Genomic DNA, 24,090 nt, shown 5'->3' with positions numbered 1-24,090 from the left:
TATTATCTCATTGTTTCCTATGCTCGCCAGTCTGTCCGCGTCCATCTCATTTATCTTGACTTATCATTAGATTGTAAGCTCTCTGGGGTAGTGACCGTCTTTTTGTTCTCTGCATACAGTGCCCCATGGACCAGGAGCTTGTGTGCCTAGGATTTCTAGGCCTGGTAGTAGATACAACAACAAGAAAGGGAGCCCACTGGTTGTTTAGGATGAAGGTGGAGATATATGGTCTGTGAGTTGTAGAACAGATGCACATGAAATTGAGAAGAGGAGCTGAGGAGTAGAGTGTAGATGGAGTATAGAATATATTAGTTCCTTGCTTTTTAGGGTTTGCATTGATTGACTATGCAGTCTAGTACCTTTGGCTCTAACTAACAAAAATTGTGTGAGAGAATAAAACTCTCTCTCTCTCTCTCTCTCTCTCTCTCTCTCTCTCTCTCTCTCTCTCACACACACACACACGTCATATAAAGATTTTGGGATAGCAGCACTATCCACAAGTAGTGAAGGGACGAGGCAAAAATTATCACTTTGTATGTTTGCACCAGTATGTTAACAGTGTCCTAATTAAGTCATTTTAAAATGTGTGCTGAAGTTACCATTTCAGGTAGTGGCTTCTCCTCAGGCTCAAAGTGAAACAACCTTACCCAGAATGTTTGAGGAACGGTCACTCATGGTATTAATGGCCTGCGCAAGTCGCATGACAAAAGGCTCCGAGTTCGGTTCTTTGTACATCACAGAGCATTCTGGCAGGAGTAGGAAAATAGATAAAGCCTCATGATGAGGAGAACGCAGTGGAAGACCAGGAATCAGATCAGCCAACAGATAGCAATTTATCTGTATGCAATATAATAAAATAAAATAAAGAAAGGTGGAAGAGAGAAAGCATTTAGAGAATGATTTGCAGTGCAATACACAATAAAGCCTATACTTTCTACCTGGCATAATGCTAGACTTGAAACTTTGCAAAAAAAAATTTTTTGTAGAGTTTAGATGCAGTTAAAATAAAAAAAAATCTACGTTAAAATTGGGGTAAAAAGGGATGAAGAGAGGTTTGTTTTTAGAGCTGTTGGATACTTACTGTCAACTGTGCCTTAAAACTGATTCCTAAGTACTATTTTGCACCTTTCTATTCAGAGATGATAAGCCACTTACTGTCCCAAATGCCTAAACTATCCAAACTATTTGGAAGTTGTGCAGCTGCTGCTCTGTTTCTTGTCTATCTCCCAATTCCAAAGTCACGGTGTTAAAAAAACAGAAATACTTTTGATATTATACCACACTCAAGGTGATTTAGACATGGGATAAAGAGTTGTCCCCATCCTCTCATATACTTGCCAGCTACCTCTTTTTTATGTTTAAAAACAATTCCTCATACTTGGGAGGTGGAAACTTTGGGAGATGAGAAGTTTAGGGAAATTAACAGTCTATCAGAAGAGTCCATGTGTTAGCATATCCAAGTGCAATGCATCACTGCACAGGGAGCAGAGTTTGGATCCTATGCTTGTCCTGAGCAACTTTGGCAGATAGCATTACAGACCCTTCATGTCTTCCCCAAACATACAAAGAAAAATTCCCATGCAAGTTAATTAATTAAATTAATCAGTAGCTTCCTGTGTGATGAAGTGGGAATTTACTTAATGTTTTGTAGGAATACGGTGTGTGCCTCAGTTTCCCCTATATGTTGCACAAGTATCTAGGTGGTGGAACAAGGATGCGTGATTGTGCAGAGACCCTAGAGGGCAGGCGTGACTGCCGCCTAGCACCCTGGGCCCAGACAATGGACAGACATTCCGTGTCCTGGAAACTGATAACTGGGCTTCACCCTCTGCAAGAAGACCTGGAAACAGATCAAAAGACGGAGGAGGGGAAACTGAGGGTGAGCTGCTGGAAGCGAGTCAGTCTCCTGGTTTGGGACTTGTGGGGGGGAGAGCCCAAGGCTCTAGGGCTCCCCAAAATGGACTTTGCTGAATCTTCCTGCTTTCTATGCTAACGATCTGTTCTGTACTGTGTTCCAGATGACTAAGAAACTCTTCTGTTTTACAAGGCTGGCTGAGAGTCACTGCTGACTGCGAAGTTGGGGGTTCATGGCCCCTGGGGCTGTATGGAAGACTTTCCCAGGTACCCTATTCACTGCAGGGAGCTCACAGCATGAAAAGGGTACTGAACACTCCAAGGTCACACGCAGGAGATGCTGAAGCCAAGGAGTTGTGCCCTCGAGAGTGTGTGCCCTACGGGGTGTCACACTACAAGAGGGTCCTGTCTCAACTTCATTCAGAGCAATTCCAGAGTACCGAGCCTGTGGACCCCTGATGACCTGTTAAATTAAGTTATACCCTGGGTGTAATTTGCACAAAAACTTGCTAGATGTTTTACCTGGTTAACAATCCACTCCTTTTTGGTTAGCTCATCAAATACGTCCCTCGCCTTTTGTAGATCAACACCAATACAATTTGCTTCCAAAGCAGAGCTAAGGTGATTAGGAAAAAAATACACCTCATTTTATATAGTAAAGGAGGATGCTGCAATATACCTCAATGGTTACATTTTGGTTTTAGGTTTTACATTTACGTTTTGGTTTTTTTAAATCTTTTCTAACAAATGCTCTTTCCTTTTTAGCAAATACTGATTTTTAAAAGGTTCTTCTTCAGAATTTAGTGCTGTGCAATGTGCCAAACTGACAGCCCTAGAAATTGGATCTCTCTGCTCATCTACAGGACAGAGAATGGCAATGCAAGCTTTCCCACAATGCCCGGTCAGCGTGCCTCAACCAAGCGTCACCTGTAAGGGGGGAGAGGACAGCTGATTATTTGTGCCCATTCAATCCTTGGTCACTCTGCTGAGACTGTTAAAAAAGAAGGCCAGTTCCAACTGTGACATGGACAAGGGTCCACTGTCCGGGAAATGACCTAAGACTACCTGCTTAGGTCACACTGCCACCAAACAGCCCTCAGACGGTCCCAAGTGTCAGTCACTGTTTTAATGAGCTGGATTTGAACCAGTGACTCTGTAGGCTCAATAGCACAATACCAACTCTGTCCTCTAAATCATACACCCGCGGGTTTTTTGTTTTTTTTTAAATAAACAAGCTTAGAATCATTATAGCTCTGTAAAAAGCCCCAAAAGATTATTGTTAGCCTTAGAGCTGTAGAACTGCTAAGTGAAGTGAAAGAGTACGAGAATCTTAGCTCAGCCGGCAGCTTGTTTCTGCAATTCTTATTCAGGTATTTTAAAATTAAAGCTTTAGGAATCTCAGATAAATTCCATGGGCTAGATCTGCCCTGCCCAGGATGAAGGAGTGGGAAGAGGGGAAAGAGAGCATTTTCCAACACACCCCTAAGCACACTTACAGACTAGGTGGTCAGGATTCTCAGCGAGCACTTGAAAATGCTGAGGCGGCCAGTAGTCTGGCCAGTTGACAAGCATGGTCTGCTGGCTAGCGGTATGGTTGGGCGTCTGGCTGCCTAGTGCATATACTGCTGGGGATTCAGCAGATTGAATGGTGTTCCTTTATTAAAGAAGTAGTGGAGTGTATCACAACTACATAATCCCCCTTTGCTACCTGGAATCTTCTTGTCCAGCAACATGACGGTTATTCAAACTTTAAAATGGCTGGCACCGCTCTGCTTTAACTCCCTTGCCACTCCTAAGCCCAGCAGGTACATCTTCTGGATACAGGATAGGGTTTTGCCTTCATAATTTAGTTGATTTACAATTTTAGCTTCTTGTTTAAACTTAGCAAAGAATGGCATTGAAAGTATCACTTACCTGGGTTTTAAAAAACTTGCACTTAAACAAGCAGAAGAAGAAAATATCAGGGCTATTTCCCTACAAAAGGCACAATAATACAAGAAAGGAGGCATTAAACAATTATCCCACCTAGTAGGTCAATGTATTAGCACTCAGACATTTACAAGATTGAATCTTAAGTAATTACTCTCTTATTTAAGATATTAAGAAAGCACGTGTCTGTTTTTTTTTTTGCATGATGAATTTTCTACTGCCAAAAGATGCTTTCTTAAGACATGTCATTTAGAGGAAGATACTGTTTGCTGCAGGATTTTTCTTCTCTCTCAGGGCCTGATCTAAACCCCAGTGAAGACAGTCTTTCCGTTAACTTCAACGGCTTTTGCATCAGGCCTTTAGAATCTAATCTGACTCTAAACAAAATGAGAGGGTATCTTTCAAGTCAGTTTAGAGTCTGCTTCAATTCCCATTTAGCAGCAAACAGATCTCTGATGATTCAATGAAAAACGATTAAAGAATCGAGTTCAGAAACAGTGTTTAGTCATGGCTGGTTGTCATCAAAGAGTGTTCATACAAGGCTGGCTAAATTGTAGGACAGCCACGTTATAGGCTAAGTATGGGCACATTACCTAGGTATGGACATGTTTTAGGCTAGGTATGGGCCTAGTAGTTTCAGTAAAGGCAGTAAAACAGACCCTACTTTTGTTTAAAGTTTATGAATAAGTTTTTAGTACATTGACTATAAAGAGTCTAAAGACAAGTCTTCTTATCCCATAATATAGAAAAGTGGTAGACACCAACCTTTTAGCCTCCTGGAATTCATCGGTGCCAGTTGTCACTGCCAACCATTTATCTATCAATGTCCTGTCAAGCCTGCTAATCTTTGGCAGGGTATCTGTGGAAGAGAGCCCATGTGCATGCTCAAGATCCTTAAATAAAACCAAAAAGCAAAGATACAACATATGAGTGTATATAAAATTATAAACCACCACTGCAAATAAGCTTTTTACAAAGCAATTGATCAAATCTACTCCCACTTTTGCTCAAACTGAAGACCCTGCATTTGCATTAGGCAGGTAAACGCAACAGGCTACGTGGAGAAACTACCAGTTCTCTAATCTTGTAATACTCTTCCTGACATTAAAGTAGGTTTATTTTATGTGGGATGCTATAAAGTAAAACAAGATGAGAGTACTACCATGATGTCCCTGATGCTTCCCAAATTGAAAAGAAAATGTTTGTTTTTATTTACATTTTGTAACAGTGTGGGAGGACAAGCAATAAACACATGCAATTCTCATGCCTTGGATTCTGAAGTAGAAGGAGATCATCATTACTAACCCTTAGAGATGGCACCAAACTGTACCTAAGATCCCTCACAATTTAATTTTAGCTCCTGAAGGTCACCAATTTTTCTCTTCACTGTATCCCTTATCTATTCAAGAGTTAGTAAAATGAAAAGGGACACGGGTTAAGATATATTGTAGTAACAATCTGAAAGCTCCTGCATTGATTCTCTATGTCAACCAGTTCTTTGAGATAGCAACCAATTCTAAAACCATGCTCCCATTGCAGTCAATGAGAATTTTGACGTCCATATGAGTAGAACAAGCCCTAGAATGATCTGGACACAATTCTAGAGAGGAAGAAGGGTGAATACAGGAAGAGAGCCACTAACTAGGTTTTGGATATTAAAATTGTTAAATTGGGGGATGTGGGGGAGGGAGAGGAGTTAGGGGACCACACAGTTTCCTACCAACCACCGTGGGTCTCCAGATCTGCTTTGTATTTATGGATCACACTTTCTGGAGATTAAAGTGAGCTGCTTGAGAAATCCTTGAGCTGATGACTGGAGAATCTTCTCTGCTCAACTGGCTCTCCTAGCCTGAACCAGGCAATATAGATAAATGAGCTGTGTTCTAACTAACTTCAGATTACTGAATGAAAACTTCCAGTCTCACCTGGACCTCCTCCTGCTCCAACAACCATCACTTAGCTCCAAACTATTTCATTCAGCAGACTACCAGGAAGGGCTTTGTGGATGACTTATGGTTAACAGAGCATCCATGGAGAACCACTATTCTCCACCAAAGGGCTCAAAGCCATAAATCATTACTAGTCTATTGCTATGGTTAATTACTGTTTTTACAGAACACTGAAGATGCAAAGCTCAATGAAAGTACCAAATATTATCATCAGCCCATACTCCAGCTCTTCAACCTCAACTTCCTCCTTGTGATATTATGGTCAGAATTATACCCACCACTGTAACTCTGATTCTTTCTACCATTCTCTGTGTGCTAGGTTAACACTGGGTGATTTACTCTTGCAACACCATCTTGTTATATAGTTCCTTTAAAAACAACATTGGTTCATATACTTGAGTACATTTAAGGAATGGATTTTCCTTTCTTAAAACACTGTGTCAGATCCTCATGCCAAATCAACAAAGTTTCATTGAAATCAATGCAGTGATGATCACTGACAGCAGCTCAGGATCTGGCCCATAAAATTTTAGAAAAAAGTTACTAAGAGCAAATATTAAAGTTGCATAATACTTCCCATAAAAAAGTAATAGAAACCTTAATTAAGACCTCTAATGCCTTCATTGTTTACAGCCAGCAAAACTGAAACTTCACAAGGAAATAAACTTGGGGTCAGGGAGGTGTCTTTTGTGGGCCCCATGTAAATCTATTCAGATTTGGCTGAGTTATAAACTGGAAATTACCATTTTCCCCTCTCTGTTTTGCTAACTACTGCTTGGCAAAAACTGCTGCAGCTGTTGCTGCTTCCAACCCTTTCTCCATAAACACGACATATCTACTTTAAAATGAATAAAGCTTACATTTGCTAAAATGTAGTGACAAACTGCTTGCAATTCTGCCCACCATCACTGAAACTAATGAGTTAAATGAAATCACTACCTGGGACTGAAGAGTACTGACGAAGTTGACATACGTTCCAGCAAAAATCATTTTCACTTGGACGCCCGACAGATCTACAAGAATATGAATAAGATCAACCGCAAATCCTCAATGTCTACTGCTGCTATTTATGATGCTACTTTATTCTCTTGGGCCTTAGGCACTGATCCAAAGCCCACTGAAGCCAGTGCAAGTCCTTCTATTGACTTCAATGGGGTTTTGGATCTGGCCCCAGACCTGCAAGTTGCTAAATGCCCGCAGCTCCCATTAAAGTCAAGAGAATTGAGCGGGCTAAGAAATGTCCAGCAGCTGCTCAGCATGTTACAGGACTGGACCCTGGGAGATGTTACAGAAAAATACAGGCAAGAGGCACAACAACATTTTACTCTCCCATATATTTTCATTGGATGTTCTCTGTTTCTTGAAAATAATTACATGACAGTTATATTACAGTGATGATATCATCCGTTTCTTCGTAGCCCAGGTTAGTGCGAGATTTATGCCATGAAGCATGAGGGCTTTATATTCCTTCTAAATATAGATATTCTAATACCATCTAATATTACTGGTGATGTTTTTGTTATTTAAGTAAATGTCAAATCCTTTTTTAAATCCAATAAAGGTCTTGACCTCAATTATCTCTGTGGCAATGAGTTCCACGGATTCATTATGCATTGTGTAAAACCAAACATATTTCCACTTATAATCAGTACCGTTAGCTGAAACCAGGCTGCTGATGTCAAAGTTCTGTATCTGCTCTCCTGGGTTACTGGCTGTACCATTTTCAATGTGTCTTTGGGGACCACGTCCAAAAGATATAATCTGCCTAGAAGTAGACATATAGACCAGGGTGTGATAGCTGCCAAAGAGAAGAGATAACATGTTACAAACCTGTCACAGAAAACTCTCTGTTTTCCCCTCCAGTCAATAAGAGTTAGCTGATGGTAAAACAGGGTTATAAAGGCACTTGTACAAATTCACTAGGACATCTAGTGGTTGGAGCACAGGACTGGGAATCAGACAAGATGGGCTTTATTCTTCACCACTGCAGACTGTGAGACCTTCAGTAAGTCACAGTCCCAGTGTAACTCAGTGTTCCTGTCTGAAAAGGACTACTTAGTGACCAAGACCTATTTGCCTTATTTGACTTCAGCTTGGCCCTTGATTTGCAAAACAATTTGAGATCAAAGAAGAGCAATACATACACTATACATAAATGCCCTGCCTTATTTTTATTTCATATTACAGTATGCATCAGACCTCTGAACCCTCTAGAATTTGCTATACAGAGACCATCCACAAAAAAATCCAGATAGCTGAACTACTTCAGGAATGTCTAATCTGCCTATCCAAGTTGTATTATAATTATACATTAAGAGCCGGCTTTACTGGAATAGTCTGAATGCTTTGCATCCCTCCAGTGATGAGAAGGAGCAAGAAATCCAGTTTCATAGGCCAGCTAAAGCTGGGTTTACAGACATTTACTGTTAGTGAAGGAATGAGTGCAAAGCAGTCAGAGCATACCACTGAACTTCACCCTAAAACTCTGTTTCTACTGGCTGCTGCAAACACCTAATGTATCTGTGTTCTCATAGAACTGGAGGGTAACTTCTTCACTAACTGACCTTAAGACTGTAACTGTGCAACTTTAGCTTTATATTGAAGCAGTTATTTGCTTTTAATGGGCACACATCTGGTTAAAAAAAAAAAGACCCAACATTGTCTATCTTCCTTTAGAAAATAATATTGTTTTCCCTTGCAAAATGTGACTATTATGAAAAACATACAAGCTACAGTATACACCTTCCACATGCCAAGTGGGAAACTGGACCATCTATCCATTCGACCTTTTGAGGACCAGGCATCTGGGTTGAAGAGCGATGTCCCAGCTGTCCAGCACTGTCATCTCCAAATGTGAACACACTGCCATCCTGTTGAAACAAAAGCAAATTTAGTTTGCCATGGTTCTGGGACTTTCCCCTCCTAATTCTTTTTAACCCCTCCAGTAAAAAAGAAGAAAACCTGAAGACTGTTGAAAGAAGATGATACAATCTAGCCATGCACAAGTGAAACCAAGGAAGGATCATATTCACAGTGGGCATGTAACTAATCCAGTTTGGGCTGTCAGCATGGTTTGAACCTGGGATTTCTCATACTAAAAGCATGGACCTGCTGCTTGAGGTAAAGGGCTAAGTTCCCTGTATGGAAGAGATAGATTCATAACCCTCTTGTAAGGAGCAGCCAAAGTAATGGGGGTCAAACCCCTCCACCCCACAGTGTGGATTACAAGCACACTGATCCAGGGAAAAGCAACCTACTGAACATATGCACTGGCTGGTCGGAGAACATTTCTACGTCAGAAGTAGTGCAGGGATGTGGCTTTTACTTCATGTGCTTTCCATTAATTTTTGGTAATTTTTCAGAAAACAGCTTTTGGTACTAGAAAAAAAATATATTCCATTTCTATTCTCTTTAGTAGCCTTTGTTTAGACTTAAAGTAAAATTTCTTTTAAAAAATTTCCAAAATACCAACGTTTTTCTAGAGTACAAAACCTCTTTACATTTGTCATTACATCTGTTTGTACATATTGGAATAATTGTTAATTTTAGGATAAACTACAAAACAGTAACTATAAGTAGGGTGTTTCCAAAAGCTCTGTTTTGGGAACCAAAGCTTCTTGAATTATCCATTGATAATGGAGATTTTCATGGTTATACAGAACTTTGGGCCATATCCTACTCCCTGTCTTCCTCATCTGAGTAGTCCCATCATAGGTTTGAGTAAAATGAGCAGGATTTGGCCCAATCCTACACTTACTGAGGTCAATGGCAAAGTTTCCATTGAATATAATGGGAGCAAGACTGGGTCTCAAAACCTTAAGCTGCCCTTGTTCTTTTTCACGTAAACACTCAGCAGGGATTTCCAATGCCAGAGGCTGCAGCAATGTGCAACCCGGACATCCTTGAGCACATAAACATCCCAGAGATCTCAGTGAAAGTTACGAGGCCTAAGGTCTTCACACAAGGTTAGCACTGCCCAGGTCTTCTAATCCCTCCACCCCAAAATCAAATAAAGACCCTTAAGCCTTGCTGTGCCATCATACCTACTAAGCATGAGCTCATGCGTGCGCGCATGCACACACGCACACACAACTTATTTGTAAATGGTCATGGCCTGGCCACGCATCACACAGAAGGATTTGGAGCATACCTGAGTGAGCACTGCAGTGTGCTCATCTCCACAGCTGATATAGACCACGCCAATAGTCTTCAGAGCAGCTACTGCATACGGTTTGAAGACTTGCTCTGTTGGAGAAGCACAGATTCCTATAGCATGTGAAATGGCTTCTTTCCTTCAGAACACCATCCACCAGATGTTGGGTTACCCTAACCCTGCTTTTTAGCATCTTGCCCTCTGAGATTTCATATCATCTGACCATGATTTATTTAAAAAATATTTAAAAGGAAAGGGGAGTTTAAGGTCAAAATGAGATCATCTGTGCTTTAGTCTCCTCATATTTACATACACACCTTCTACAGCATCAACTAGTGCAAGAAATGTAAGTGCTTTGTCTGGTGAGCAGAAATAGAAACAGAAGAGTTTTTGTTCTAGGCCATGTTGAAGTTGCATTTGAAAGCTCTCAACCTGACTGTAGTTTTTGTCTTTGTTTTGGATTTGTAATCTACAAAGAGACCACAGATTTGGCTCATGGTGGGAAGTCTTACAGGCTGAGCAAGAAACCCAAAGGGGGCTTGAAGATGCTGACTTGAATATGCTGATCTAGACTGCCAAACAAAACAACCCGCCACTCACGAACCTCACATTCCATACAGGTTAAATCTGGCCTAACAGATTCTCTGCAAATAGCGAGCCATCAAAATTTCCATCCAGACAGAAAATGCATATTGTTAGCTTGGCCAGAATGTTATGAGTATAAAATACTGTCACATTAATGTGCTGGGTTTTATACCATCTGCTTCCAAATGAATTGGTCATTCTTTCTGGTTTCCAAAGATCCTACTGTCTCCACAGCTATCGGACCTGTGGACCCTTTATACAAGCTGTGGAAATGTTATGGTTCAAGCTAGCTGAATAGAGTCAATCATCTCATCTTTTCCTGTCCAAACACATCATTTTCCTCAAATTTAAATCGCTGTTCACATGATTCACTGATTTTCTGCAAATAATTCTTACCTGGTACCTTGTTTGTAAGGGGGACATTGAAAGAGTTCAAGTTAGAAATTCAAGCTGTTTTGATTGACTAGGTGGTATGTGTGACAGTCTGTCCCCCTATGTTCACCCCTTTTAGAGGATTATGGTAAAACTTGTACAAAGTATGCACTGGGAGGTATCATTTGAACATGCAGGATTTGCTGATCATTATTGTCTTGGTAAAATGTGTATGGCAACACTGTATGTACAGATTCTGCTGTGTGGTATTGCGGAGACATGTTGCAACCTGTTCTGGGGGCGGGTCACAAACCAGATCCCCAGAGACAAAAGGCTAGCCAAGGGCTCAGCCATGTGTCAACAAGATCAAATGGACCCTCAGCTGATTAAGTGGCCACTCTTCTGCAGGAGAGAGGGTGTGGGCAAAGAATTGACATTTTGACAAAGCAGCAGCTTTGTGAGGTTCCTGACAGACTTTCTGTCTCCTGAATGTCAGCTGGAGGTGATTCTTGTGGAAGAGAAATGGCTGGAAGAGCAGACATCCCAAACCACCTCTTCCTTTCTCTCCACCCTCAGCATCAACAACGCTTGAAAAACAAAAGGTAGCGGCATTGGAGAGGCATCCTGACTGAAGGATTCAGCCAGTAAGACAGTTGGAACTTCTGCTGAGAGAGCCCTTTGCTTTGAATTCACTTAGTCTGTTAAGCATTAGTTACGTTTTACCTTTTATTCCTTGTAACCAATTCTGATTTTTATGCCTTATTACTTGTAATCAGTTAAAATCTTTCTGTAGTTAATAAATTTATTTTATCTAAACCAGTGTGTTTGGGAAACTTCATTTGGGAGAACGGGATTTGTGCGTATCATATTCCAGGGGTGGCCAAACTTACTGAGCCATATACAACAATCTTTAGAAGTTCAAGAGCCAGGTCACACCCGCTGGGAGCCGGGGCTTCAGCCCCATTCCTGCTGAAGCCCCAAGCCCCAGCAAGTGCCCCCCGCAGGGCTGAAGCCCTGAGACTGCTCCCCTCCCCGCTGGACTGAAGCCCCTATCCCACCACCCCATTGCAAGGTGAGGTCCTGAGCTTCTCCCCACGGCCCCCCGTCTGGTAGGTGGAGACTGGGAGGGAGTCTGGGGGACTTGCGAGCCGCACTTTAACGGTAAAAGAGTCGAATGTGGCTCACGAGCCACAGTTTGGCCACCCTTGTTATTCTATTAATGAAATAAAGGACTTTATATGAACTTGTATTGTCCAGGAGAGTGCTGGGCAGTACAAGATGCATGTTTCTGAGGGGAAGTCTAGAACTGGGAGTTTGCTGGTGTTGCCCTGCAGCGGAGTTCATGAGTGGCTGGCTGAAGCACTCATACAGTATAGCTGGGAGTAACCTACTTGCTGGAAGCTCTCTGTGAGCAGACCAGGAGTGGTTGCTCTCACGGCAAAGCAGTGTAAAAGTCACCCCAGGTCGGAGAATTGAGGGGACACAGCTGTCCATCAGTCCAGATTGTACCCTGGGTAATGTCACAGTATGTTTCTGCTCCCTCTTTGGGTAGGTACAACTCTTACAATCAAGCTTCCAGTGTGAATATGAATTCAAAATGTATTTCCTGCAAACATTCTGCCAATTTTTGCTTAAAGTTTGCCGTTTTGGTGATTTCTCCCGCCAGTAAACTCATTTGATAGAACATGAACAGAAGGCAAACACAGTTGGTGCAAATTCATTCAAACATTTACATATCTTTTCCCCCTCATATTCATCTAGTTCTAGTCATGGTTCATTCTAGCGAACAGTCTAAGTCCATCCCATTATCTCAGAAGAGTCTATACAACGAGAGGAAATCTGGAATTAAGATGGAGTTTCCTTGAGAAATGAAAGGATAGAGTTACCTCTTGTATTAGCGTGGTTTAATCCCAGCTGCCGTGCGTTGTTCCTTCCCCACCCATACACAACTCCTGAGAGAGACAGCGCAAAGGTGTGTCCCCCGCCGGCAGCAACCTGAGCCAAGGGGATCCCGTTGAGAGATGTGACATGCTGTGGGCTAGGCTGGGAGGGGGTTTCTTTACCCAGGCCCAGCTGGCCATGGGTGTTCTGTCCCCATGAAAAGACTCTGCCATCTTTATTTTTTTTAAAAGAGAGAGAGAGAAACAAAGTAAAAGACGACACACCTTCAAGTGACACATGCACTAACTAGCTCACTAAGAGCTGTGAAAAATTATGCCCCTGGTGTGAACTTGATGCCACAAAGGAGGGGAGATTTACCACTCAGTCAAGCCACATACGGGTGAATTCTATGCTCTCTAATCCACACACTACCCCAATGACTGTGGGGTGTGATGACAACTAAATTTGGCCCATACCCATTATTCCTCATACTTGTGATTTGGCAAATACCTGGAGCTGCATGACGCTGTGCTGACAGAATAATTTTACACAGCTTGTGTTGGTAGCAAACTGAAATTAGTATCTGTAGTTTCCTAATCCATCCAAAGCTGAGGAATCAGGTAGTCCTGTATGCTCATAGAAACGGCATTACATTTTTCATCTAACAATTACAAATAATGAACGGAGAATGCTTTTCTCAGCGTCCCCTTCTACCAGTTTAATGCCAGTGAACCTGCATAATAGAATAAAATACCACCCTCTTAATATGGCACCCTATGCCAAATGCATATATTTAATGTAGTGCTCATGACAAGTGCCAGATTGACAGCCCTGAACCCAGTGCCTTCTGTTTAGCCACAGAACAAGTACAGAACAGGCAAGGGCAGAGGAAGCTTCTTCTCTGCCCATTTAACCATCAGTGCTGGATGTAAGACACCTCACTGCATGTAGCAGGAATTGTGGTTCCTCACTAGGAGGAGGAGGAAGGGGACGCATCCATCTCTTTATTATTGAAGATGGATTTTAGCTATCAAATGAACAATTCCCCAAAAGAACGTGGGGAAGATTTTTGACATTTTCTTATCTAAATACAAGTTTTGAGAAGGGTTGCCTTCCCATCACAGACAACACCCGACACAACAGCTAACGCTTTGACAAAAAATGTTACTAGCAGCTCCTTTGTGAGCATAACTAACCAATAGCTAACTTAGCCCCACTGGGCTTTTTCAGAAATGAGGTACTGGGCATTATTTGGGCTGTAAGAAAAACAGAAAAAGATAAATTGACGTTTGCCCGCATCACACTGATTGCTCTGGTTGTATATTGTATCCCTTTGCCCTCCCTTTTCTCTGTCTCGTCTATTAGACGGTAAACTCTTCAGGGCAAGGACTGCGTACTACTCTCTGTTTGCATTGTACCTGACACGATAGGGTTCCATTCTAGGTTGGTCCATGAGCACTACCGTAATGAGCATGATTAATAATAATAATAATAATAATAATTTCTGTTACAGGAGTAATGGATAACTTAACATCTGACTTACATATTAATTAACTGCACCAAAGAACAGAATTGCTTGCATGGCACTTTGGAAATAATTTAAAAATGAAATGTGTATTACCTTGTGCCAGTGCAACCGAGTGATAGTGCCCACAGGTGACTTGTATTATTCTGAGAGCAGAAAGGCCATCTATTTTCCTGTAGTAGAAACAGGACAGCCAAGTTAACATGGCTTCTAGATCATATGAAAAACTCAATTATGTTTCAGAAAACAGATAATGTAATATTATATTTTATAACACTGACTCTGCAGTCTCTGTTTTACCTTTGCCTGGTCATTAGCCAGTCAGAGTTTTCTGCAATAGGTGTTTCTCCACTACTTAAGATATATGCATATAAATGTGTCATTTGGACTCTGACTTAATTTGTCTTGTGCTTCAGTTGTCTATTATTCACACAGAGGTAAATGTGCACTGTATTTTGATCCTATTCAGAATAAATTCTTACACATCCACTGCAATGCAACTTTGTTGACAGCAAAAGTATCCATATATAAGCATTATAGCTGGAGAGCATAGCTACAGCTAAAGTTAAAGTTCCCTGAACATGCCCATGCTAACAAGACTTTTGCCTAGAACTTTGTCAAACTTTCATCTGGAGGGGTGAAACTTTCTGGGTCTGGTTTCTTCCTAATCATGAATGTTTTTAGAAAGCTCAAGCAAATATTGTTCTGCTGTTTGTTTTACTACAAAGGCAGGGTGGGAAACAGAAAGCAAACATAAATGTTAATAATGGAGAAAATGTTGTAAGGTAGGTTTTTTTTAAGAGCTTTGGTGTCTTAGCAGTTTGGAACAGAAACTAAAAATTTAGCATGAAGATTGTTTATAGGTCAGATTTTTAGGTAGTCTAATGAAAATCCATTATGGATTGGATTTTGGATCACTTGATGATTACCTGTTCTGTTCATTCCCTCAGTGGCATTGTCCACTGTCAGAAGACAGAATACTGGCCTAGATGGATCTTTGGTCTGACCCAGTATGGCCGTTCTTATGTCTGAATTTTAAGGGTCTAAAAAGCCTGATATATTTCTTAATTATAAAAGCTTCTTTTCTAATAGTGCTCTCTGAATATACTCTGTTGGTATTGCCTATGCATGTAAAACAAAGTTGACTGGAGTTTTGGACTGTTCCAAAGATTTTGAAAAACCCTGTCTCTTCTACAAAAAGAAAAGGAGTACTTGTGGCACCTTAGAGACTAACAAATTTATTAGAGCATAAGCTTTCGTGAGCTACAGCTCACTTCATCGGATGCATTTGGTGGAAAAAACAGGGGAGATTTATATACACACACAGAGAACATGAAACAATGGGTTTATCATACACACTGTAAGGAGATAAGCCATTACCAGCAGCGGGGGGCGGGGGGGGGGGTGTTATAATGCGGTTATATCGTAGAGCTTGGCTGTAGACAATGGATCGTGTGGTATGATCTGGATGAAAGCTAGAGGCATGTAGGTAGGAATAGCGGTCAGTAGGTTTCCGATATAGGGTGGTGTTTATGTGACCATCGCTTATTAGCACCATAGTGTCCAGGAAGTGGATCTCTTGTGTGGACTGGTCCAGGCTGAGGTTGATGGTGGGATGGAAATTGTTGAAATCATGGTGGAATTCCTCAAGGGCTTCTTTTCCATGGGTCCAGATGATGAAGATGTCATCAATGTAGCGCAAGTAGAGTAGGGGCATTAGGGGACGAGAGCTGAGGAAGCGTTCTTCTAAGTCAGCCATAAAAATGTTGGCATACTGTGGGGCCATGCGGGTACCCATCGCAGTGCCGCTGATTTGAAGGTATATAACCGCATTTGCTCCAACCCCTCAGACAGAGACAAACACCTACAAGATCTCTATCATGCATTCCTACAACTACAATACCCACCTGCTGAAGTGAAGAAACAGATTGACAGAGCCAGAAGAGTACCCAGAAGTCACCTACTACAGGACAGGCCCAACAAAGAAAACAACAGAACGCCACTAGCCATCACCTTCAGCCCCCAACTAAAACCTCTCCAACGCATCATCAAGGATCTACAACCTATCCTGAAGGACGACCCATCACTCTCACAGATCTTGGGAGACAGGCCAGTCCTTGCTTACAGACAGCCCCCCAATCTGAAGCAAATACTCACCAGCAACCACACACCACACAACAGAACCACTAACCCAGGAACCTATCCTTGCAACAAAGCCCGTTGCCAACTCTGTCCACATATCTATTCAGGGGATACGATCATAGGGCCTAATCACAGCAGCCACACTATCAGAGGCTCGTTCACCTGCGCATCTACCAATGTGATATATGCCATCATGTGCCAGCAATGCCCCTCTGCCATGTACATTGGCCAAACTGGACAGTCTCTACGTAAAAGAATGAATGGACACAAATCAGACGTCAAGAATTATAACATTCAAAAACCAGTTGGAGAACACTTCAATCTCTCTGGTCACTCGATTACAGACCTAAGAGCGGCTATCCTTCAACAAAAAAGCTTCAAAAACAGACTCCAACGAGAGACTGCTGCATTGGAATTAATTTGCAAACTGGATACAATTAATTTAGGCTTGAATAGAGACTGGGAATGGATGAGTCATTACACAAAGTAAAACTATTTCCCCATGTTATTTCTCCACCCCACCCCACCCCCACTGTTCCTCAGATATTCTTGTTAACTGCTGGAATTAGCCTACCTTGCTTGTCACCATGAAAGGTTTTCCTCCTTCCCCCCCCCCCCCGCTGCTGGTGATGGCTTATCTTAAGTGATCACTCTCCTTACAGTGTGTATGATAAACCCATTGTTTCATGTTCTCTGTGTGTGTATATAAATCTCCCCTCTGTTTTTTCCATCAAATGCATCCGATGAAGTGAGCTGTAGCTCACGAAAGCTTATGCTCTAATAAATTTGTTAGTCTCTAAGGTGCCACAAGTACTCCTTTTCTTTTTGCGAATACAGACTAACACGGCTGCTACTCTGAAACCTGTCTCTTCTACAGACTTCCTGGAGGAACCACGTTTGATATGCAATAAGGGCATCCAGACTGGGTCTACTCCATGTGCTAAATTCCCACTTAAGTCTGTATGTAGAGTGCTTTTAAGAATGGGCCCAATATTTTTCACTAAATCATTTTCAAATGTGAGTTTTAATACACTGCTTACAATTTCCCAACCCCATGCCCAACAAGCAGATAGAAAGGGCATGCATGGGAGGGTGGAGTGGGGAATAACTAAAAATGTTGTCTTTCAAGACTGAAAAACAACATTATGCATGGGTAAAGAAGTGTTAGAGTTTCATCTGATACAGGATCAGAGCGTTTTGTTCCTGAGTTCAGAAAGCCCTCAGAATTTAATATGCCAGCTAAACCACTCCTCGCGTGACCAAACAGTCATGGTCTGGTCAAGGCGATTCTTTTTCCATGGTGTACAGATGTTAGTGACTATTTTACAACATTCACTGGCTTTTTCAGAACTTGATGTGCTGAGGAGTTATTTGCATCCCTGCTGGTGAGGAGAGGTCTAGTGATCTCCTGCTGGGAAGTAAAGTGGGGGAAGGAAAGACTTAAGGTCAAGGAAAGAGCAGGCACCATCCCACCACAAGGAGTCTCCTAGGGAAGTGCAGCTTTAAATTGGTCATGCCCCCATAGGATCATCACTAAGCCATCACTGCCACATACCCTTCCTGACCACTTCTGGAGCTTCTCTGTTTGGCTGTTACCCTCTTCCCCACCCCACCACAAACTGTAAGCTCTAGAGCTTGATCCTCAATTTTCGGTGCACCCTGCAAGAGAGTTGAGACCTGTTCCCACGCTTCTTGCATAGCCTAAACTTTAGTCAGGATTAAAGGGAGCTGAAGTAGCTGATCTCATCTTTGATGCATCCAACTTTGCGGGAGGAGGAGGGATAAGGGAAGGAGAGGTAAACAACAATTCTCCTTAAACAGAAAAGAGAGAGACAGAAATATACTTGCTATAAAAATAGCAAAGGGTTTGTGGTCATACTGTTTGTGCTTTACATTTCTGTATACCATTCAGATGTCATGTCATAAACATGTCAGGTGCAAAATGGTTAGAAAAAGGCGTTTTGGCAAAGTAACGTAACTTGCATTGATCTGACATTCGCGGTGGAGAATGCAAAACAAATGTCATTTACAAGAACAACTAACAGGATTATGTGAAATAAATACGTCTCCCCTACTTTAACTTGTGGCTGCACCACTGCCCAAAAATTGCAGGGGGCAAATCCTGCTCTGGCACTGACTTCCACTGATACGCTTATGCTAGAGCTGAATTTAGTCCCATATTCACAGATGAGTGCATGTACTGATATTTATAAATAAGTCCTGTAACTGCACTTGAAAAAAAAAATATCTGAAATCTTCAAGCAATCTTCTCTCCATGCATGCCGAAGCCTACATCACCCCAATATAGTTAGCATAAAAATCTCTTCTAAACAAGCTGCAAACAATTCAGGTGATGTTGAACCTGTCTAATCCCTCATTTATGATAAAAGAAATCATACAGAGACAAAGTTAACTTGTGGACGAAATGCTGTGTTTGGGTAAGTAAAGAACATGCTATGCAAGAGTGGGAAACCACGCACAGCATCTAAATACTCTTACACCTGTTTTGAGACAGCTTTATGGGAGATTCAATGCTCTGCAAACTTCCCCCAAAACTCAACTTTTCTCTCTCAGACCTTCCAGTTCCAGTCCTGACCAATGTCAAACTGGGCCAGTAGTGGTTTCGTGACGTGCACAAATGGGGACCATACAGTGAGTCTGAAACATTATGCTTAAATGGCTACTTACTTCGGGATTAAACTTTGTTTCTTAAATTCTCCAGTGCCCAGCTGGCCTTCAGACCCAGCTCCCCAGGAGAAGACCTTTCCTTTGTTGCAAACAGCCAGAGAGTGTTCTTTTCCACAGCTCACATGAACAATAATCTGTGCTTCTAAAGCTTGAATTTGTTCTTTTTGATGGGGAAAAAACGTTATTCAGAGGTTACAGAAAGAAAAGATATACACAAACCCTACCTGCCAATAGCAAAGAATTAGTCATATAGCAACACTCAGCTCTGGGGGAAGAAATTCACATTGGTGATTCCTCCCACTAATTAAGAAGTAGCATAAATAGGCTCTAAATGGAGTTTCCTTCCTCTACTGGACAGATCAAGGGTGACACAGGACCATGAGTGTGTTGGTTAATACAGAGGAAAAACAAGAGCACGCTCAGGTTTCTAATGTGCCTTGGGAAAAAATTATGGCAGTACCACAAGAATATAAGAGAACTTTTATACGAATGAAATATTTAAACACATCAGCCTAAAATCTTAATTCACCTTTCACAGCTTTTCATTTCTCCTTACTAGGTTTGCTAATTACCAATGTTACTGTACTTTTACTTGAAAAGATGGGTTGAGAGAACTTTTTCTCTTCTTTGGTGCTGGAAATAAGTCATAAACCAAATTTGTAGCAATAATTTTATTGTTAAGAACAGACCATGATATCTTTTGTACAGAATTATGACTTCAATGCAGGAAAAAACAGAAAGTAGGCTGAGATGGACAAAGCACTAACATTTAAATAGCTTCAAAAATAGTAAAAAGAGAAGGGGGGGGGAATTTAGCCAAGTAATTGTCTTTGTGTAAAATTCTATTTTTATCCAAACTTACAGCAATGAGACAATCCTTCCACTCTCCTGATTTTGAACCTAAAATTTTGCCTTGCCTTTATAAAACTGTTATAACCTGGTTGGAAATAACTTTATTATAAATACATACTTTGAATCTAGATAACAGAATACAATTCTGCTTTAGATAGGGCTTTGATGATCCAGGCAGCAAGAAGAGAAATAAGCAAAGGAAAGAGAGAGGCTGGTAGAGAACTGTTAATAGAGAAAGCAACTTTCCTATTCCGGAGGAATGGAACACAGCCCCAGAAGTAGGAAAGAAGACAGAAATTGTAAGGAAAGTATAAGAAGCGAGCAGGGAGAGGAAAGGAGTGGATTCACAGGGGAACAGCTCTATGTTTACTTCTGAACACAATAGAAAAAGAAAAGGAAGCAATCAGATGGACGGGAGACAAAATACATTGCTTCCTGATTGGTCACATTCCAGCCATAAACAATACTAGTAACCAGGCGCTAGAACAATGGTAGGCAACCTGTGGCCTGTCGGGGTAATCTGCTGGTGGGCCGCGAGACAGTTTGTTTACATTGACCGTCCGCAGCTCCCAGGGGCTGCAGTTTGCCATTCCTGGCCAATGGGAGCTGTGGGAAGCGGCAGCCAACACATCCCGGCAGCCCACACCGCTTTCTGCAGGTCCCATTGATCAGGAACAGTGAACCGTGGCCACTGGGAGCTGCGGGCGGCTGTGCAAATGTAAACAAACTGTCTGGCGGCCCACCAGCAGATTACCCTTATGGGCCGCAGGTTGCCCACCACTGATCTAAGTAGTGGGACAAGGGTGTGTGATCGATACAGAGACTCCCAGAGGGCAGGTGTGACTGCCGTCTAGCTCCCTGGGTCCAGACAATGGGCGGACACTCTGTATCCTGGCAACTGATGGCCGGGACCCCTCTGCAAGGAGCCAGCCGTAGGAGGTGAAGCCGGAGGAGGTGACCAGTTTGCCCAGGAAAGAGACAAAGGATGGAGGAGGAGCAACTGGGTTGAGTGAGGGTGGGCTGCTGGAAGCTAGTCAGTCTCCTGGTTTGGGACTGGTCGGGAGGAGGGCTCAGGGCCCCACATGGATCTGCTGAATCTTCCTACTTTATGTGCTAACAAGATCTGTTCTCTATTGTGTTCCAGAAAACTAATAAACCCTTCTGTTTTACAAGGCTGGCTGAGAGTCACTGCTGACTGCGAAGTTGGGGGTGCATGGCCCTTGTGGGGGGGCGTATAAGGCTTCCACAGTTGTCCTATTCAGGTGGACTCATTGCGGGGAGCTCAGGGAAACAGCCAAGGAGGCTTGCCCTGAAGAGTGTGTGCCCTGAAGGGTAGTCACACTACAAGAGGGTCCTGTCTGAATTTCATTCAGAGCAGTTCCAGAGTACTGAATCTGTGGACCTGCAACAAGTACATTTCCTTATCTTGTTGGAAGCAAAAGGAAGTTCCTTGGGAGGATGCTGAGTCTGTCAGTCAGGGAAAATGCACTGCATGGCCACTGGGGTACAGTTAAAAGGTATTCCATAAATTGGTATTTTCTTGCTTTTCAGGAATTGTATTTTGGGCAGAGGAGGGAACCAACACAACCATCCTTAATTCTTTTCAACAAAAGTTTTTGCTTCTGGAATATTATTAATATATTAATAAGGCATCATGGAAACCTGAGGCATCATGGAAACAGTGAATATACAGGAAGATCTGGACAAGGGAAGCGGTAGCTCATTGTATTTACAAGATACAGTAGTCCACAAAACTGAGTTTAGGGATTTGAACATCACATCTGAACCGATTTTTTCCACAAATTGAAGTTTGGTAATAAATATTTTAAACATTTCAAAATGTTCTTATACACCGTTCATTAGGTCTCAGTGTGGAATGTTCTACACCCTCCTTTAAGTTAGAAAGAAATAGATAACCTGTGAATAAAGGATAATAGCTTGGCACTAAAACAAATTGGAAGCCACACCAAAGCAACAGCACTCGAACGGGGGGATTCCATGCAACAGTTCATGTGTATTCAAAATAACATTCAACCAATTTTTAAAAATTTAATTATACAAAAAGCTAGCCAACAGTTTAAATACATAACCCCTGCTGTGCAGAAGTGTGCAGAGCAGCAGACAAGCCATTCAGAGAAGATTCCCTGCAGTCTTTTTTGATTATGATGCCAAAATATTAGCTATGTCAGCCACATAAGAATTTCCTCAGGGGATAGCTTTAGATTCAGATACTGATAACTCCTGACATATTTTTGCTTCTTTAACATCAATAATGTTGTTAGAGAGAAGTATCTTCTATTGTTTTTAATGCTTTATACCCAAAGTCTCGCTTGTGTTGTATTTTACTAAACACTTTCCCTTTGTTAATTTTTTTTTAACCTTATTGTGGGGGTGGGGGCACACTTCTTTGAGCAAGGTTTATCTTTTTAAACTTCATGTTCTTCCCTATGGGATGACTTTGAAGTCCTGCCATTTGAATTATTTTTCTCATCACAGAGTTTAAAGACAGAAGGGTCTACTAGATCATCTAGTCTGATCATCTGTAGATACTAGGCCACCCCCACCACCTGCACACTAAAACCCAACAACCAAAATCAGGCCAAAGTATTACAGCCCACAGCAGACGAGGCTATTCTATGCCACATAGAGAAAACAGCAGGGATTGAGCCGCACCCATGTCCAAGGCTCCTGTCATGGCAGGAGAACGATTATGTGAGATATACCCAGATAATCCTGGCAAGTGACACACACTCCATGCTGCAGAGAAAGGCAAGCGTCCCCTCCTCCCTGCAAACCAATGCCAATCTGATCTGGGAGGAAATTCCTTCCCGATCCCACATACAGTGATCAGTTAGAATCACCGAGCACCTGAGCAAGAACCAGCCAGGCAAGCCCCCAAGAGAGAATGTTCAATGCCCCCTCAGAACCCTGGCCCACCCCAACGAGCATCATATCTCCAGCCACGCCATTTGTGATGTTTCACAGGAAGGCGACAAAAAAACCAAAAGCCACATAACCTTTGCTTGGTGACAGCACTCTCTTTGCAGAAAGTTTCAGAGTAGCAGCCGTGTTAGCCTGTATTCGCAAAAAGAAAAGGAGTACTTGTGGCACCTTAGAGACTAACAAATTTATTAGAGCATAAGCTTTCGTGAGCTACAGCTCACTTCATCAGATGCATCATCGGAAGTGAGCTGTAGCTCACGAAAGCTTATGCTCTAATAAATTTGTTAGTCTCTAAGGTGCCACAAGTACTCCTTTTCTTTTTGCAGAAAGTGTGACTCATCTTGTCTGCATGATATGCAACTTGACAACACCAGGACACCAAATTAGGCTGTGCTTTATTTAAAATAAAAAAATTGCTTGTAGCCAGAATACCATGAAGAAAACAAAAAAGTATAATGGGTCAGATTCTGTGCCGAGCCTCCTGTAGGCACTGTAATTTTAATGGGACTACCTGCAGGCTACAAGTTAAGCAAACACGCAAGTCTCTCTGCAGGAGCAAGGCTTGTTTGTACCGATACTTTTGGTAAATGAAATAACCCAACAATCATTCATTGTCTGATATAGCTGTAAACCCAATCTGAAAAGTTTTCAAAATAAATCAGTTTAAAAATGTATAGTTGTACCTTCTAAAAACGAAACCCACATCTATCTCTGGGTTGTGAAGAATATGTATTAAGGATATAACGACCAACAGAAAAGTTGTGGCAAATTTGTTAGTCTCGAAGGTGCCACAAGTGCTCCTTTTCTTTTTGCGAACACAGACTAACACGGCTGCTACTCTGAAACAACCAACAGGAATGCACTTTTATGTAGAAAACCATGATTAAATCGAGTCTTCCTGACTAGTGATTTAAACTATGCTTTAAATCTAATCCACCCTGGCACCGCTATTGATTTGTAGGTGCAGAGAGGGCTGTCACCTTCTCCACCTGCTCTCGCTAGCCTCTCTCCGAGTTACTGGTGAGGAGGAGAGCCAGCCAGCCAGCCAGCCAGCGGCAGAAAGCAGAGCAGCCGCTGCGGCTGGGTTTCGCTTCTCAGCAGCCGACTGCCCCCACCAGGAAGCCGAAACCGAAAGAAGCAGCGACCTGGAGGCGGAATCCGAAACCTGCAGCTGGATCGGCAGGAGGGAGAAATGGAAAGCGACCGGAGCGGGAGCG

General features: G+C 42.1%; 1 protein-coding gene across 5 annotated transcripts in view; it reads right to left on the bottom strand.

The window, feature by feature from the left end:
• The window catches only part of LOC119854723 (probable E3 ubiquitin-protein ligase HERC6), a 72,301-nt gene that overhangs the window by 13,816 nt on the left and 34,395 nt on the right, over positions 1 to 24,090 (bottom strand). For 4 of the 5 annotated variants that reach the window (XM_043513877.1, XM_043513878.1, XM_043513876.1 and 1 more), the window contains 11 exons: positions 19,079 to 19,238; positions 14,345 to 14,421; positions 12,729 to 12,956; positions 9,883 to 9,977; positions 8,475 to 8,602; positions 7,385 to 7,530; positions 6,672 to 6,745; positions 4,549 to 4,676; positions 3,769 to 3,828; positions 2,377 to 2,470; positions 648 to 837 (listed from right to left, as the gene is read on the bottom strand). In XM_043513877.1, coding sequence (XP_043369812.1) covers positions 648 to 837; positions 2,377 to 2,470; positions 3,769 to 3,828; positions 4,549 to 4,676; positions 6,672 to 6,745; positions 7,385 to 7,530; positions 8,475 to 8,602; positions 9,883 to 9,977; positions 12,729 to 12,956; positions 14,345 to 14,421; positions 19,079 to 19,238 — 1,380 coding nt within the window. Of the gene's footprint in view, positions 1 to 647; positions 838 to 2,376; positions 2,471 to 3,768; positions 3,829 to 4,548; positions 4,677 to 6,671; positions 6,746 to 7,384; positions 7,531 to 8,474; positions 8,603 to 9,882; positions 9,978 to 12,728; positions 12,957 to 14,344; positions 14,422 to 19,078; positions 19,239 to 23,556; positions 23,594 to 24,090 lie in introns of those variants that run through there. The other variant, XM_038399723.2, reaches the window with a different exon arrangement.

This window comes from Dermochelys coriacea, chromosome 4 (assembly GCF_009764565.3).
Source record: "Dermochelys coriacea isolate rDerCor1 chromosome 4, rDerCor1.pri.v4, whole genome shotgun sequence".
Taxonomy (NCBI): Eukaryota; Metazoa; Chordata; order Testudines; family Dermochelyidae; genus Dermochelys; species Dermochelys coriacea.
Note: the sequence above shows the minus strand (reverse complement) of the source record. Positions and strands in the feature narration are given on the sequence as shown.